The sequence below is a fragment of the Sinocyclocheilus rhinocerous genome, unplaced genomic scaffold, assembly GCF_001515625.1.
Source record: "Sinocyclocheilus rhinocerous isolate Xijiao unplaced genomic scaffold, SAMN03320098_v1.1 scaffold1405, whole genome shotgun sequence".
NCBI lineage: Eukaryota > Metazoa > Chordata > Actinopteri > Cypriniformes > Cyprinidae > Sinocyclocheilus > Sinocyclocheilus rhinocerous.
Window position 1 is genome coordinate 1604958 of NW_015645543.1, and position 15286 is coordinate 1620243.

General features: G+C 40.0%; 1 protein-coding gene across 2 annotated transcripts; it reads left to right on the top strand.

Moving 5' to 3' along the window:
* The first annotated feature begins 9593 nt into the window (after nucleotides 1–9593).
* Nucleotides 9594–15022, top strand: LOC107706527 (DNA polymerase delta subunit 3-like). Of its 2 annotated transcripts, none has more exons than XM_016510270.1 (12): nucleotides 9594–9764; nucleotides 10206–10261; nucleotides 10353–10455; nucleotides 10559–10598; nucleotides 11011–11143; nucleotides 11233–11488; nucleotides 11569–11641; nucleotides 11742–11919; nucleotides 12010–12119; nucleotides 12560–12645; nucleotides 13016–13094; nucleotides 14459–15022. In XM_016510270.1, exons 1-12 carry the CDS (start codon nucleotides 9708–9710, stop codon nucleotides 14662–14664), a joined length of 1377 nt encoding a protein of 458 aa, XP_016365756.1. In that variant the 5' UTR covers nucleotides 9594–9707; the 3' UTR covers nucleotides 14665–15022. The 2 variants fall into 2 exon arrangements, with proteins under 2 accessions (XP_016365756.1, XP_016365755.1); XM_016510269.1 differs by lacking the exon at nucleotides 9594–9764 and adding an exon at nucleotides 9807–9898.
* Nucleotides 15023–15286: the final 264 nt, after the last annotated feature.

The window sequence follows — 15286 nt, forward strand, 5'->3', positions numbered from 1 at the left end:
TAAACAAAAACAAATGTCAGTTTGGGGTGCAAGAACTTGTATTTCTTGGGGACAAATTGTCAAGTCAAGGGATACAGCCAGACGGTGAGAAGATCAGTGCCATTCTAAAAATGGAAAGTCCCACAGACAGGAAAGGAGTACAGCGCATCATGGGTATGGTGAATTATGTAGGAAAGTTCATTCCGAATCTTTCTGCAAAAACGTCATGCCTACGAGAACTCCTACAAAAGACAACAGACTTTGTATGGACAGACAAACATGAGAGTGAACGGCAACCGCTGAAAATAGCATTAACCTCTGCACCCGTATTACAATTCTTTGATCCAACAAAGAAAACCAAAGTGTCCACAGATGCCTCCAAGAATGGTCTTGGTGCAGTTTTATTGCAAGCTGATGATGAGATCTGGAAGCCAGTAGCATATGCAAGCAGATCCATGACTGATTCTGAGTGTCGATATGCACAAATTGAGAAAGATTGGGATTAGTCTTCGGCCTGGAGAAATTTCATAACTATGTATATGGCCTTCCTACCTTTACTGCAGAAACTGATCATCATCCATTAATTGCAATAATAAAAAAGAATCTGAATGAAATGACACCAAGGATTCAAAGACTGATGATGAAATTGCAGAGGTATGATTTCAATTTGGTGTATACACCTGGCAAATACTTAGTGCTGGCAGATACCCTCTCACGAGCACCCACAAGAGATAGTGAGAGTACAACAGAAGATTTCACGAAGCTTGATGCCTCACAAGGATTTTGGCAGATATGTCTAGACGAGGACAGCACAAATTACTGTACCTTCAACACTCCATTTGGGAGATATTCTTTTCTTAGACTGCCATTTGGAATTGTTTCTGCTTCCGAAATCTTCCACAGAGCGATGGAAAACATCATTGAAGGACTTGAAGGAGTTAGAGTATATGTTGATAACATCATCATATGGGGATCTTCGCTTCAAGAGCACAACAGCAGATTGACCAGAGTGCTGTAGAAAATCAGATTGAGTGGACTGAAACTAAACAAAAACAAATGTCAGTTTGGTATGCAAGAACTTGTATTTCTTGGGGACAAATTGTCAAGTCAAGGGATACAGCCAGACGGTGAGAAGATCAGTGCCATTCTAAAAATGGAAAGTCCCACAGACAGGAAAGGAGTACAGCGCATCATGGGTATGGTGAATTATGTAGGAAAGTTCATTCCGAATCTTTCTGCAAAAACGTCATGCCTACGAGAACTCCTACAAAAGACAACAGACTTTGAATGGACAGACAAACATGAGACTGAATGGCAACAGCTGAAAATAGCATTACCTCTGCACCCGTATTGCAATTCTTTGATCCAACAAAGAAAACCAAAGTGTCCACAGATGCCTCCAAGAATGGTCTTGGTGCAGTTTTATTGCAAGCTGATGATGAGATCTGGAAGCCAGTAGCATATGCAAGCAGATCCATGACTGATTCTGAGTGTCGATATGCACAAATTGAGAAAGAGTGTTTGGGATTAGTTTTCGGCCTGGAATAACTATATGGCCTTCCCACCTTTATTGCAGAAACTGATCATTGTCCATTAATTGCAATAATAAAAAAGAATCTGAATGAAATGACACCAAGGATTCAAAGACTGATGATGAAATTGCAGAGGTATGATTTCAATTTGGTGTATACACCTGGCAAATACTTAGTGCTGGCAGATACCCTCTCACGAGCACCCACAAGAGATAGTGAGAGCACAACAGAAGGAGATGTTGAGATTCATGTGAATATGGTGCGCACTGCGTTTCCAGTGTCAGATGCAAAGTCAAAGCAAATAGCTGAAGAAACCAAAAAAGATGCTGAGTTGCAAGCTGTCATTGACAACATGTATACTGGATGGCCGACGAGTGCATCTCCAAGATTCCATGACATCAGAGGTGATCTATGTGTGGTGGATGGAATTCTTCTGAAACAAAACAGAATCGTCATTCCGCAAAGCTTGAGACAAGACATACTACAGAGAATTCACGAAGGTCATCTCGGTGTAGAAAAATGTAAGAGGAGAGCGAGAGAGATGGTCTTTTGGCCTGGAATAAACAAAGACATCGAAAAGATGGTGAGACAGTGTGACACATGTCAAAAATTCAGAAAAAAGCAAACTAAGGAGCCAATGATAATACCGGACTTACCAACATCACCCTGGGAGAAGGTGGGAATGGATCTCTTCCATCTGAAAGGCAACAACTATCTAGTGGTGATTGATTACTACTCAAATTACCCTGAACTGGCCTTACTCTCGGATATGTCTACAAAGTGTGTAATGACACATTCAAAATCAATTTTTGCAAGACATGGTAATCCACAGACTGTCATCAGTGACAATGGCCCATGCTTCAGCAGCAAGGAGTGGCAAGAGTTTTCAGTGCAATATGACTTCAAGCATGTCACTTCAAGTCCAGAACATGCTCAGTCAAATGGCAAAGCTGAGAAAGGAGTTCACATTCTCAAGCAACTTTTGAAAAAGGCTGCTGACAGTAAATCTGATCCTTACCTTGCTCTGCTCAATTACAGAACCTCTCCGTTAGAGTGTGGCATGGAGTGTGGCACGGAAACTTCGCACTACACTACCCTCTTGTTCAAAACAAAAAGCAAATGTGAAAATAAAGCAGAAACTCAAGCAATTGAAGTATAGACAAAAGTTCTACTATGACAGGGCTGCAAAGCATCTACAGCCATTGGTGAGGGATGATGTTGTCAGAAACAAAAGTGACGAGAACTAGAGCAAGAAGGCCACTGTTATGCAAGAAGTAGCTCCAAGATCTTATACTGTGAAAACAGATGACGGACAAATCTTCAGACGGAACAGACGTGATCTTTTAAAGACTGGAAAAGAAGTGAAAGACCTGAATCAATGCAATGTGAAGTCTGAATCAACTGCATTGTACACAACAAATGACTGCAACACTGATACGAACATAGACACACAAACATCAAACAGCCATACATTCACACTTAGAAGATCCACAAGACCCGTTAAAAAACCTGATAGATTAAATCTGTAAGAAACTGCTGAAAATGTAATAATGAGAAAATTTTCATGTTTGTAGTTCATCATTTGCATTAACTGTGCATATAAAATGTGCAAAAATAAACATTGAGTTAAAATGTTATACTGAGTGCAACTTAAGATGTGTTACAAAGAATACTAAGGATACTTGTTTATGTTTCTTTGAAGAAAGGGGGATGTGATGATATCAATTGATTGTGCCTGTTACTCTAGGAAGCCACTAGATGGCACTGTGTTAAGTGTTATGTGTTGGATACATGGCAATTAAGAAAGAAGAAAAACAAACTTGGGTTGTGTTGTTAAGATGAATAAAGACAGACATGTTAAGACTGCACTGAGAGACATTTTATTTAAGGACTGAACAAAACACCGCTTACTTGGTTTCTGGGGGCCTGGATAGCGCTCACGAGGACCATCAAACTCGGCTATGCGATTCAGTTCACCCGGTGTCCTCCCAAGTTCAGGGGCATTCGGTTCACCTCTGTGCTGAACAAGGATGCTCCCGTCTTGCAAGCAAAAATTGTAGTCCTACTGGCGAAGGACGCGATAGAGCCGGTCCCTCCAGCCGATATGAAGACGGGGTTTTACAGCCCTTACTTCATTGTACCCAAGAAAGGCAGTTCGTAGCGTTCGACCTGAAGGATGCGTACTTTCATGTCTCGATTCTCCCTCGACACAGGCCATTTCTCTGCTTCACGTTCAAGGGGCGAGCACATCAGTACAAGGTCCTCCCCTTCGGGCTGTCCCTGTCGCCTCGTGTCTTCACCAAGGTCGTGGAGGCAGCCCTCGTCCCGTTGAGGGAAAGATGCATTCGCATTCTCAACTACCTCGACAACTGGCTCATACTGGCCCAGTCTCGAGCGCAGTTGTGCGAACACGGTGTTGAACTGCTTGAATACATTCAAGAGCAGGATGGCGGTCCCACTGAAACAGCTTCAGAGGCTCTTGGGGCATATGGCATCCGCTGCCACGGTCACGCCGTTCGGATTGCTTCATATGAGACCGCTTCAGTGTTGGCTTGACCGAGTCCCGAGATGGGCATGGCAACGCGGCACTCACCGGGTCTCAGTCACCCTGTCCTGCTGCCAGACTTTCAGCCCGTGGTCGGACCTTGCCTTTCTTCAGGCGGGAGTTCCCTAGTGCAAGTTTCTAGGCATGTTGTTGTCTCAACAGATGCCTCTACCATAGGCTGGGTGGCCATGTGCAACGGGCATGCAGTATCGGGCGCCTGGACAGGGCCTCGACTGCAGTGGCATATCAATTGCCTCGAGTTGCTAGCAGTATGGCTTGCTCTGCACCGCTTCAAATCGCTGCTACATGACAAGCACGCACTGGTCCGAACGGACAATACTGCGACCGTTGCACGTCAACAGGGCTTCCAGGTTCAACCACCAGGGCTGTCTACACTCCCGTCGCATGTCACAACTCGCCCGCCATTTCCTCCTTTGGAGTCAGAAGCATCTGAGGTGTTTGCCTCTCCGGACACGTCCCACTGCCAGCTGTTCTACTCCCTGTCTGAGGGGACCCTCGGCACGGATGCGCTGGCACACAGCTGGCCTCAGGGCCTACGCAAGTATGTGTTTCCCCCAGTGAGCCAGTGAGCCTTCTCGCACAGACACTGTGCAAGATCAGGGAGGACGGGGAGCAGGTCCTCTTAGTAGCCCCATACTGGCCCAGTCAGACTTGGTTCCCAGAACTGATGCTCCTCGTGACAGCCCCTCCTTGGCGTTTTTCTCTGAGGAAGGATCTCCTTTCTCAGACAGGGGGCACTCTCTGGCACCCGCGCCCAGACCTGTGGAATCACCACGCGGTCTCTGGACGGGACGCGAAGGTCCTAGGTGGTCTACCCCCAGTGGGAGTAAACACCATCACTTCAGCTAGAGCGCCCTCTACAAGACAAGCTTACTCGCTGAAGTGGAATCTGTTCGTTGATTGGTGTTCTTCCCGGCGGGAAGACCCCCGTAGATGCCCGATCGCAGTTGTGCTCTCCTTTCTGCAAGAAGATTTGGAGCGAAGGCTGTCTCCCTCCACCCTCAAAGTGTATGTCGCCGCTATTGTCGCGCATCACGATGCAGTGAACGGCAAGTCCATGGGGAAGCACGACCTGGTCACGATCCGGTGGTGAACTTGCAAGCACTGCCCCGGGAGGAGGCAGACCCAGCCATTGCTCTGCTCTGTCCCGTTCGTGCTTTGCGCATTTACGTGGACTGCACACAGAGCTTCAGGACCTTAGACCAGCTCTTTGTCTGCTTTGGAGGACAGCAGAAGGGAAAGGCTGTCTCCAAACAAAGACTTGCCCACTGGATAGTGGAGGCTATAGTCTTAGCATACCAGGCCCAATGTTTACCGTGCCCCATTGGAGTGAGAGCACACTCTACGAAAGGCGTGGCATCTTCTTGGGCACTGGTGCGGGGCACCTCGATAGCAGACATCTGTAGAGCTGCCGACTGGGTGACACCTAACACGTTTGTGAGATTCTATCATCTCCGTGTAGAGCCTGTGTCCTCTCGTGTACTTGCCTCAGATGGTCAGAGACATCGGACCCGCTCGGTGTCGATCAACGGTTGCCACACCATTCCCCTCTACGAACCGGATACGTGCGCTTAAGTTCTTCTCAGTTCAGTTTCCCATTTGGTGAACCCTGTTGAAGTTCCTCCCGCACCCTCGGCAGTCAGGCGTAGCGGAGCACCAGATGCCAGGTCCAGCACTCGTGTGTATGCCCAAGGTCAGCCCTTGTGCTGGGCTAGGTGCCTGTGTGTAGTGATTCCCCCTTCGGGTGATCCCACATGTGTATTCTTCCACGGTACGGCTCCCCTCTCAGTGAGCCCGTGTCTTTCCCTGGCAGAGATTCCCTGCCGTCTCTGCTGTGTATTGATCGCTTTCATAGGGATCCCAATTCGTCATTCACTTCTGGATGTGACCAGGTGGATGCTGCACACTGGTGGTGGTTGAGGAGATTCCCCCTTCTATGTAAAGCACTTTGAGTGCCCAGAAAAGCGCTATATAAATGTAAGGAATTATTACTTTTTTTTTGCTGACGTAACGTGACTGCCTGAAAGGGAATGTCTCGGTTACGTATGTAACTCTAGTTCCCTGAAGGAGGGAACGGAGACGTTACGTCCCGTCGCCACAGTTGCTGTACCACCGCTGTACGGCCGAGGCACACCATCTCAGTGAAAAACTGAATGTGCGACTGCACTCGCTCTCCTTATATAACCGCGCTGCAGGGCGGGGTGCGCGACGCAAAGCTCGCACTCCAACACTTATTGGCTTGTTTTGTTAACACTTGAAGGTGATTGGACTCTCTAGCGAGATCCCAATTCGTCAGTCACTGCTGACGTAACGTCTCCATTCCCTCCTTCAGGGAACGAGGGTTACACAAGTAACCTAGACGTTTTTTGTGCCTGTCTCTTTAAATGCAAATGAGCTGCTGATCCCCGCCCCCCAGTCAATCTACTCCACAGCCAATCACGGGCCCCCTCCTTGCTCGGGCCCCGGGGCTTCAGCCCCGCCTAGCCCAATGGTTAAAACGGCCCTGCATACAGTGCATGCAAGATATAATAACAACTGTAAACTAAATGTTTTATATACATTTAAAATATATTTCTAATTTAAAGTTGACATTTATTAACCATACCATGCAACTGTGCCATTTCTTCATTCCAAAGAACTTTTGTTTAGTCTTTTATTTCATTTAAAATTAAATATACATTAACTACATTATTGGAAATGAAATATTATTGTAATATTTTCTTTACATATAATTGATACAGCAAGACAGTATTCAAAAGGGCAGTAAATATAAGGTTATATAAAAGTCAAAATTCCAATTATACAAATATGTGTGTTATCTTTATAAAAGTGTTTCTATATGTTCGAACATATAGTTTAAAAAATTGTTCAAAAATATACCCAGGCAAAATAAAAAGTGTGCACTTCCATAATGTACTTAAAGTGCTCTATTTTCATGCACTAATTTTGTACTTAATATACTATAAATTATTATTTAGTACTACTTAAGATAATCTTAAAAACATCTAAGTGTACTCAAATGTGCTATTTTGGGACACCATGAATATGAATTAAAATGTGCTTTTAACACTTTCTCTGGATTAAAAAAAAATATTTAGTCACCACTTGTAGTACATTTGAACCAATCTTTCATACACTAGGGTTCAAGTGTACTACATTACCTTAAGAAATACTAACAAATATTTTTAGTATATTAAGTACAAAATTCGTGTGTCAAAATAGAGTAATTTAAGTACATTATTGAAGTGCATTTTTTTCTACTGGGTAACATTAGGATAATTTTTGTGAATTTTATCCTCCAAACTAAAATTTCAATATCACTGTATTTTTTGTGTTTCGCCACATTAGCATATATTCAGACAAGAGTCAACTATAGAGACCAGCATCTCAGCAATGTGAGGATCCTCAAGATTGTTAAGACACCAAAAAATTATAGCCGTCAGGATAAACATGTGTTTCAGATCAGGTCATGATTTTTTTTTTACGATGATAATTTGCTGCAGCCTCAAACACGTGATGGCACTCTTGTGTATTGGTATTTTCTGATTACACCAAATAAGATTAAGAACAGTATGTCCATTCATTCTGCTACATAATTCAATTTTTAACTTAAAGTCTGATTGGAGTGGCTTCAGTTGGGTGACTCCTCCTTCACTTAGAAAATAAGACCGAGCCTGACCAGAGTACTGCGCAAACGTCCTGGGAGTGCCATCATCATCCGAAGATACCAACATGAAACCTCAGAGTATACTTGTCTTGCTTGTGCTTGTCGTATTAGCATTGCACTGTAAGTTTTGGGTGTTTTGCATTTAGTGATAGAAGTGTTTAAATTGACTAACTTTTTATTTAAGGCATAAGTGCTTGTGTAAACCTAAAACTGGGAAATCTTGAACAGCAAATCTCATGGATAAAATCATGGATACATGGCTCCAAATCACTTTTGGCTCATTTTACTGTATCTTTCAGTGCTAAAGCATTTAATTTCTGTCTAAGGCAAAGAGAATGAGGCTGCGTCATTTCCCTGGAGCTGTGCAAGTCTCAGTGGAGTTTGCAGACAAGGAGTGTGTCTGCCTTCTGAGCTTTACTTTGGACCCTTAGGCTGTGGCAAGGGATTCTTGTAAGTTCTGGTATATGCCTAATATCATAGCAATAATCTGTCATATCAGTTATGAACTATATTAAAATATACTTCTATTTTTCCTCTTTTTTCCAGGTGCTGTGTATCACATTTTCTTTGAGAACTGGAAATGATGTTCCTCAAAATTCCACTATGTGAATCCAGCCTTACCTATGATAATTCTCTGCTTTAACTCATCACATGACTGCATGTTTGATTTGGGATCATATACATGGAGATGCCTTAAGGATTAACATATTTTAAATGGTCTTGTATATAACACTGATTGTCATCTAATGGCATCTGATGATCAAGAATTTCAAACATTCATGTTAAGGCGAACCATACAGTTTATTACATGGAATAGTTGCCTTTAGGTCTTCTGATGAACTGTTATTTTGTCTGAATATATAAAACAGCACTGATACAATAATAAAACTAATAGGCTATTGTTTACCTCTCTGTCAATTTGTGATTCCAAGGCTTTTTAAAACCTGTTCTCGAAGACAATGAATTTGTAATATGACCTAGGAGGAGAATTTTTTTTATAAAATAATCAGTTCTGTGGTTGTCAACTATCAGCTGAAACCAAAAGTGGGCAATCCATACTTAAGTGACTTGCACAGCGCAAACAGGTTATTCATTTGAACAGCTATTGTTGCTACAATAAAAATGTTACTTGGCACCACTGTAAAATAAAACAAATAAAAAAATAAAACAAAATAAAATACTTACCAAATCTGAACGCTTGTTGCATTGTTTTAGCTACGGCAGTAACAAAGCTGTTAGCAGGGATGGGCAGTATTTGAAATACATGTATTTGAAATACAAAATGCTATTTTGTTTTTAAATACCTTTTTGCATTTAAATACATTTAATCTTAGTATTTTTGTATTTTCAAAATACACAAGGTACTTTGCCAATCAACCTCCTTATTAGACTGCTGGGCTGCGTTCAGCCCCGACAAAAACGGTGCAAAACGTTTTTTTTAAACGAAAACGGTGGTGCGTTGAACACCCTGTTCTGATGACGCAAGAGTTGCAGCTATGGCAGCTGAGAAGGCCATTCTTTTACAAAAATACTAAACTTAAATGTATTTAAATACAAAATAGTATTTTGTATTTAAAATGCATGTATTTGAAATACTGCCCATCCCTGGCTGTTAGTAAGTTACAGATATTTCAAGTTATTTATAGGAATGATGAAGGTATCATGCTTACCATGGTCATTTTTCTGAAGGGTTACAAGAGCTCGTGGAATAAAAAGAACATATAAGAATCTGCAAGCAACTGAAATAACCTGCAAACCTACTACCAGTCCATGATAAAATACAGGTGGCGTAAGCATGATAAAAAGCGTATACACGTTTGTATTGTGCAGTGTGTCTCTGCTATTCGACGCTCCAACCCACGTGACCGGAAGTAAATACGGTTCAGCAGCAATTCCCGCGTTCGGCGACTTTTGTCTTTCAATCACTAGCGTAAACTTGAAGTAGCAGCCAGTCGTTCCGGATATGGATGACCTGTATTTAGACAATATTGACGAATTTGTCAATGATCAAAATAAGATCGTAAGTCGTTTTTTATAATGATATCGTTCTTGTCATCGTAAATGTGAAATGTTGGTTGATATACCAAAATGCTTTCAAGTGGCTGCATGCTTGTTTACTTGATTGTTCAGGGCTGGGGACCACGAGAAATATCGGTACCGAATGATTTTCATGCCGTTCTTTATTTTTGGTTATTTTTAGTGAAGCAACCACATGCGCGATCCCATGTTGCATCTTAACTTAATCAAATCCGACTCTAAGCGAACAAAAAAAAATTGTACTATACTTAATGCTAGTAAGAAATCAGTTTAGTTACTGACAGACTGTTAACGTGTAGTTAAATATACACATTACGAGTTTTATAGTAATCAAATGCCATTATTCAGTCTATACAGACTAAGCATGAGAATAGTTATTTGCTGCATTATCAACTATTCAGCATTTATATTTTGATTTTTGCAGGTCACCTACAAATGGCTCAGTTTAACTCTTGGAGTCCACGTCAACATAGCAAAACAGTAAGTCCTGTCCTTTTTTATGACACTTTTAAGGTATTCAAGCATCTGATGATCTGTTGGAATCACTAATGTTCATGTAACATTTTTGCAGAATGTTGTATCATTACCTGCAGCAGAAACGTAATGAAAGTTCAGGCACTCCCCTTCATGCCACCTACCTAGTATCTGGGAAGTGTGTTGAGAATGGTAGTACGGTAAGAGTTGAGATCTGATAATTGCTTAACCTTTGTGAAATTAATGTTTCCCAAATAATTATTATTTTAAGATCTGCAGTTGAATGTTTTCCATTGCTTTTAGTGCCACAAAGTGTCAGTAGTACGTGAGGACAAGCTTGATGGTAAGATTACCATATTTATATCTGTAAATTACAACAAAAAGCATTAATAATAGGCAAAAATGCATTAATCCTGGGCTAAAAAATGTTAGGCTTCTCTAATCTCACATAGGTGATCTTATATTTATATTTGTAATCTTTATAATTTAAAATATATGAATAAAATATATATATTTTTTAATTTATTCTGTGTTGTATTATCATTGTGTTGGCATCATTTTAATTTCGATTTAATTTAATTTATATATATATGTATTAATTTAAAATATAAATTAATTAATATAAATAAACAGTGTATTTTAATATTTAATTTTATTATATAAAAGCAGGAAATATAGGAAGAAAAAAACATTTATATAATATTTCATGTGATTTTCATTTTTAAATATTCAGTAGAGGAATTTTTTTTTGACAGCTGTTAAAGCAAAGATGGACATGACCATCAGTGTGCATGTGTACAGTGTGCAGAGAGCCGAGCTGAAGGATAGTTCACCACTTTACAATACAGATTATGATACTGTTAAGGAGAACCTAAAAAACTGCAACAAGTAAGTGATGCTCATATAACCTGTAATGTCACGTGCATGCATCATATGCTAAAGTTGTGCCACATCCAATATCTCTGGTCTTTCCTCAGGTACAGCGCTATACGTTGTGCTGCGGCGGTCTCTTTGTCATCTGCGGAACTGCAAAGAGCTCAAGAGATGGCTTTGGTCCCTCCAGTGGAGAAGGAAATCAGTAAACCTGGCTTGAATGAAAACACTTCAGCTACCTCCAAACCCAGTGCTAAGCAGCCCGCAGGCATCATGGGAATGTTTGCAAGCAAAAATGCTTCTAAGAGCCAAGAATCCAGCAAGGAAGTGAAAACAGAGCAGAAAGAAGATTCTTCTCTGGTAAGAGTGTAACTCTATAGTTTAATGTTGATGGAACACAAGACTGTGTGAGAAATTTATAATGGTTTCCTATGTTGTAGGTTGAAACATCAAAAAGCAAAACAGCCTCCAAAGCGAACCCGATGAGTAACTTCTTTGGGAAGTCTGCCCAAAGTGAGTGTTTTTCTTTCTTGTCTGCCAAAAAAAAAAAAAAAATGCAAGAAACAATGCGTAACACAGTAAACCAAACAAAACATTTTCCTCTGAAATTTAGAAAAGGCTGATGAAAAACCTAACAAAAGCATTAAAGAAGAGATGGACGGCAGCTCAACAGCATTGGCTACTGCAAGTATGAAACAGTCACAGACATCTCCCAAATCTGAGATTGACATTAAAGAGGAACAATCCAAAGTGTCCAATGCTTTGAAGGTTGAATCAAAAGACACTCGAAAGTAAGGTTTACTTTTTTTTTTTTATTTATACTTTTATATATATACTCATCTCATAAATGTGAACTAAAAGCTACATATGCTTCCTCCAAGTAAAACAAAGCGCCCTGAGGTTGTGGACTGTGACGATGAGAAAATGGAGAGCCAGCAGAAGAAGAGACGGCGGATAAAGAAGCCCCAGCCAGACAGCAGTGATGATGAAGGTAGGAAAGAGATAGGGGGAGAAAACAGAGTGGGGTGGGGGGAGGCTCACGTCATGCTTGGCAGATTTGAATCAGTCCAGATGAGGCACTCTGTGACCCAAAATGAAGAAAAACAAAGAAATACGTTCCCCCTCTGGGCAGAGTGCTGAATAAAATATAAAAATTGCTCTGACAAACAAAAGCTAATTAATAACATTCATTGTTTCTTCCCTTATTCTCTCTCTCTCTTTCTTCCGTCTGTCTGTATATACAGTGGGTACGGAAAGTATTCAGACCCCCTTAAATTTTTCACTCTTTGTTTGGCTGCAATATAACAAAGAGTGTAAAATTTAAGGGGGTCTGAATACTTTCCGTACCCACTGTATATACTGTATATATATATATATATATATACACATAGACTTTTATACTTGACATATGTCTCTTCTTCCCTCTTCCAGTTGTGCCAGATTCTCCACCCGTGCCTAATGTACACACTCCCAGCCCTAAAAAACAAGTGACGAGAGAGCCTGTTTCACACCAAGAAGTAAGCATTACCAACATCAATAATTACTAACTTTTTTAGAAGCAATTTCCAAACACTCCTACAGGAAGTCCCACCTCAAACTCGACATGCCAAAATGCCAGGTCAGTCAAACCAGTAGGGTCAAGGTTAACATGGGCAGTTAGCTACTGCCGATAGATGGCGTAAGAGAACTCATTCATGACCATTCAAAAGTAGTCATCTATTCATACAAAATGCTTTTCTTTCTTTCTTTTTTTGCAAAGAAAAACACTGTGTGCTATTCTCTTGTGACTAACAGATATCAATATACAAGTCATTAATTTACACAAATATCTTATTTGTATTTTCCATACAGTAAAATTGTCATTGATTATGTTCTTGGCTCGTTCAGGAGAGTTCAGAGGTGAAGAGGAGGAAAAGAAGGCGTGTTTTGAAGTCTAACACATTTGTTGATGAAGACGGTGCCTTTGGTAAGTATGTTGTCAGTTGGCATTTTCCATAGTTTTGATTAATGTTCCACAAATTTTTGGATGGCTGATACCAATATCTTAAGAGAGCAGAATGGCCGATATAAAGCTCATATATGGTTTTAAACTTTACTAACAATTAACAATTGCTGCCAATGACATTTATATTTATTTGACATATTTTGTCAATTAAAATAATAAAAAAAACAATATAAACAAGCATTCTTAGTGCTTTGAAAATAAAAGTCTAGTCAATGTCAAAATAAATGCTGGTCGAACATAATGTTTTGGCAGTTGCTGAAAAAATGGCAAATATCAATTGATATTGATCTGCTCCACGTACATGAACCATCAAATGCATCATAATCTGTTATATAAAGGATAATGATTTTAAAAATGCATCGTATTTAACAATTGGTTTCAATGCAAATATTGTTTTATTAACAGAATTTGTGGCACTTATGTCAGTTGCCACATACATTTGTTTCTGCTCATCTGTTTTATTCTTTTGTAGTTACAATAAAGGATTTACAGTAGAAGTACACAGGGCCAGTAAATAAATATGACGATGCACAGTGTTTTAAAAGTTAGGTAATTTAAAAAAGGTAATTCACATTATGCTTACCCTTTGTTTCCAGTTTAACCTGAAAAATTTCTTTTAAACAGGGTGTATAACATTGACTGAACTCTCTCCTTACTTTTACAAGCACATCATTTATAAGCACTGACAGAAACACTTAAACCATTGAGTAAATCATAAGTTATTTGACAGAAATACAGACGGCTGGCAAACAATTTTTGCTAAAACTGTTTATTTCAGATTATTTTTGACTTTATGTGGAGGAAATCTTCGTGTTTGAAGACCAAAAGCACAAATGTGTGTTTGATTCCTATAACTTTGCGCCACTGGTATTATTTTTGTACTTAGCACAGTGTCTAATATTACACATTCCTTAATGCCAGTTGTCTGTTCAGCACAAAAACTCTTTGAAGTGGATTTTTTTATTGTATGGTAACCAAATTCATATGTGCTTTTTTTTTTCTTTTCTTTATTTGTTTGTTATTATACATGATTGACCAGACCAAGATTTATAGCGTAGCCAGGAATGTGTATTGTTCTAAAACCTAGAGTGTTGTCTACAGAGGCAGTAATTTAAGACATAATAATAATAATAATAAGCACAATGTGAAGGCTGTTAATATTAATTACGCTGCCTGAGGAACTTTCTTTTGGCCAAAAAGAATGGCAACTTTGCGAAATCACTGTGACAAGTAAATCCCCGTGCGTATATACAGACCCCAAACCAGACACTTATATTCACCACATGTGTCTTGACAATGAATAACCAATGTTTCTGTTTTCCTAGTGACCGAGAAGGGTTATGTGAGCGAGTCTTACTCTGAGAGTGAAGAGGAACCTGAACCCAACAGTCAAGCCAAAGACTCGAGCTCACTCAAGCAGTCATTTGGAAAAAGAAAGGAAGAGAAAAAAGAAAAGAGTCAGAAGAAGACCTCTACTGCTAACAAACCTACAAAACAGCCATCCATCATGGGATTTTTCAAGAAGAAATAACTTTTAATTCTTTCATGGAATTTAAAGGAATAGTTCACCTGGAAGCGAAAACACGAGGATGAAGAAATAATGCCTTCATGTTTTTTTGGGTGAAATATCCCTTTAAGCACTTAATTTTCAGCAGTGACATTCCCATGAACCACATCTGATGCTGTAAGGAGGAAATCAATCTTCATTGTCGCTGTCACTCTTCAGACATTGAAACAGGAGATTTCTGCTTCTACATGAACAACACTTATCCATTCAACTTCACTTGCTGGATTTCAGTTCTGGGCCTGATAGGATTGTCTGTTGTAGTATGTAAATGTATGATCCTGCTGATCGAGCAGATTTCTTTACTATAAGCCAACCTGCACATGGCCAACCACCAATAATTCCCATACTGCCAGGTTTGTGGAGTCTGTCTATTTTTAGTATGTTTCTAGATAATAAATCAAAAGATAAAATAATTTTTCTTTTTGTTTGCATTAATATTCTTGTAAAAGAAATACCAATTGGTTTAGACAGAAATTTCTCTGACATTCATTAGTTAAGTCCATTATTACTCTGCTCAGTGGTCAAGATAATGTTTTTCTCTTGCTGTCTTGTTTGGTTCCGATGAGTCAAGTTGTTTTCTCCGAGC

Coding starts and splice junctions, on each gene's coding strand:
- LOC107706527 (XM_016510269.1), top strand. CDS start 9,833: ATGCTTTCAAGTGGCTGCATGCTTGTTTACTTGATTGTTCAGGGCTGG. Junction 10,599..11,010: donor ACGTGAGGACAAGCTTGATG/GTAAGATTACCA, acceptor TTTTTTTGACAG/CTGTTAAAGCAAAGATGGAC. Junction 11,144..11,232: donor AACCTAAAAAACTGCAACAA/GTAAGTGATGCT, acceptor GTCTTTCCTCAG/GTACAGCGCTATACGTTGTG.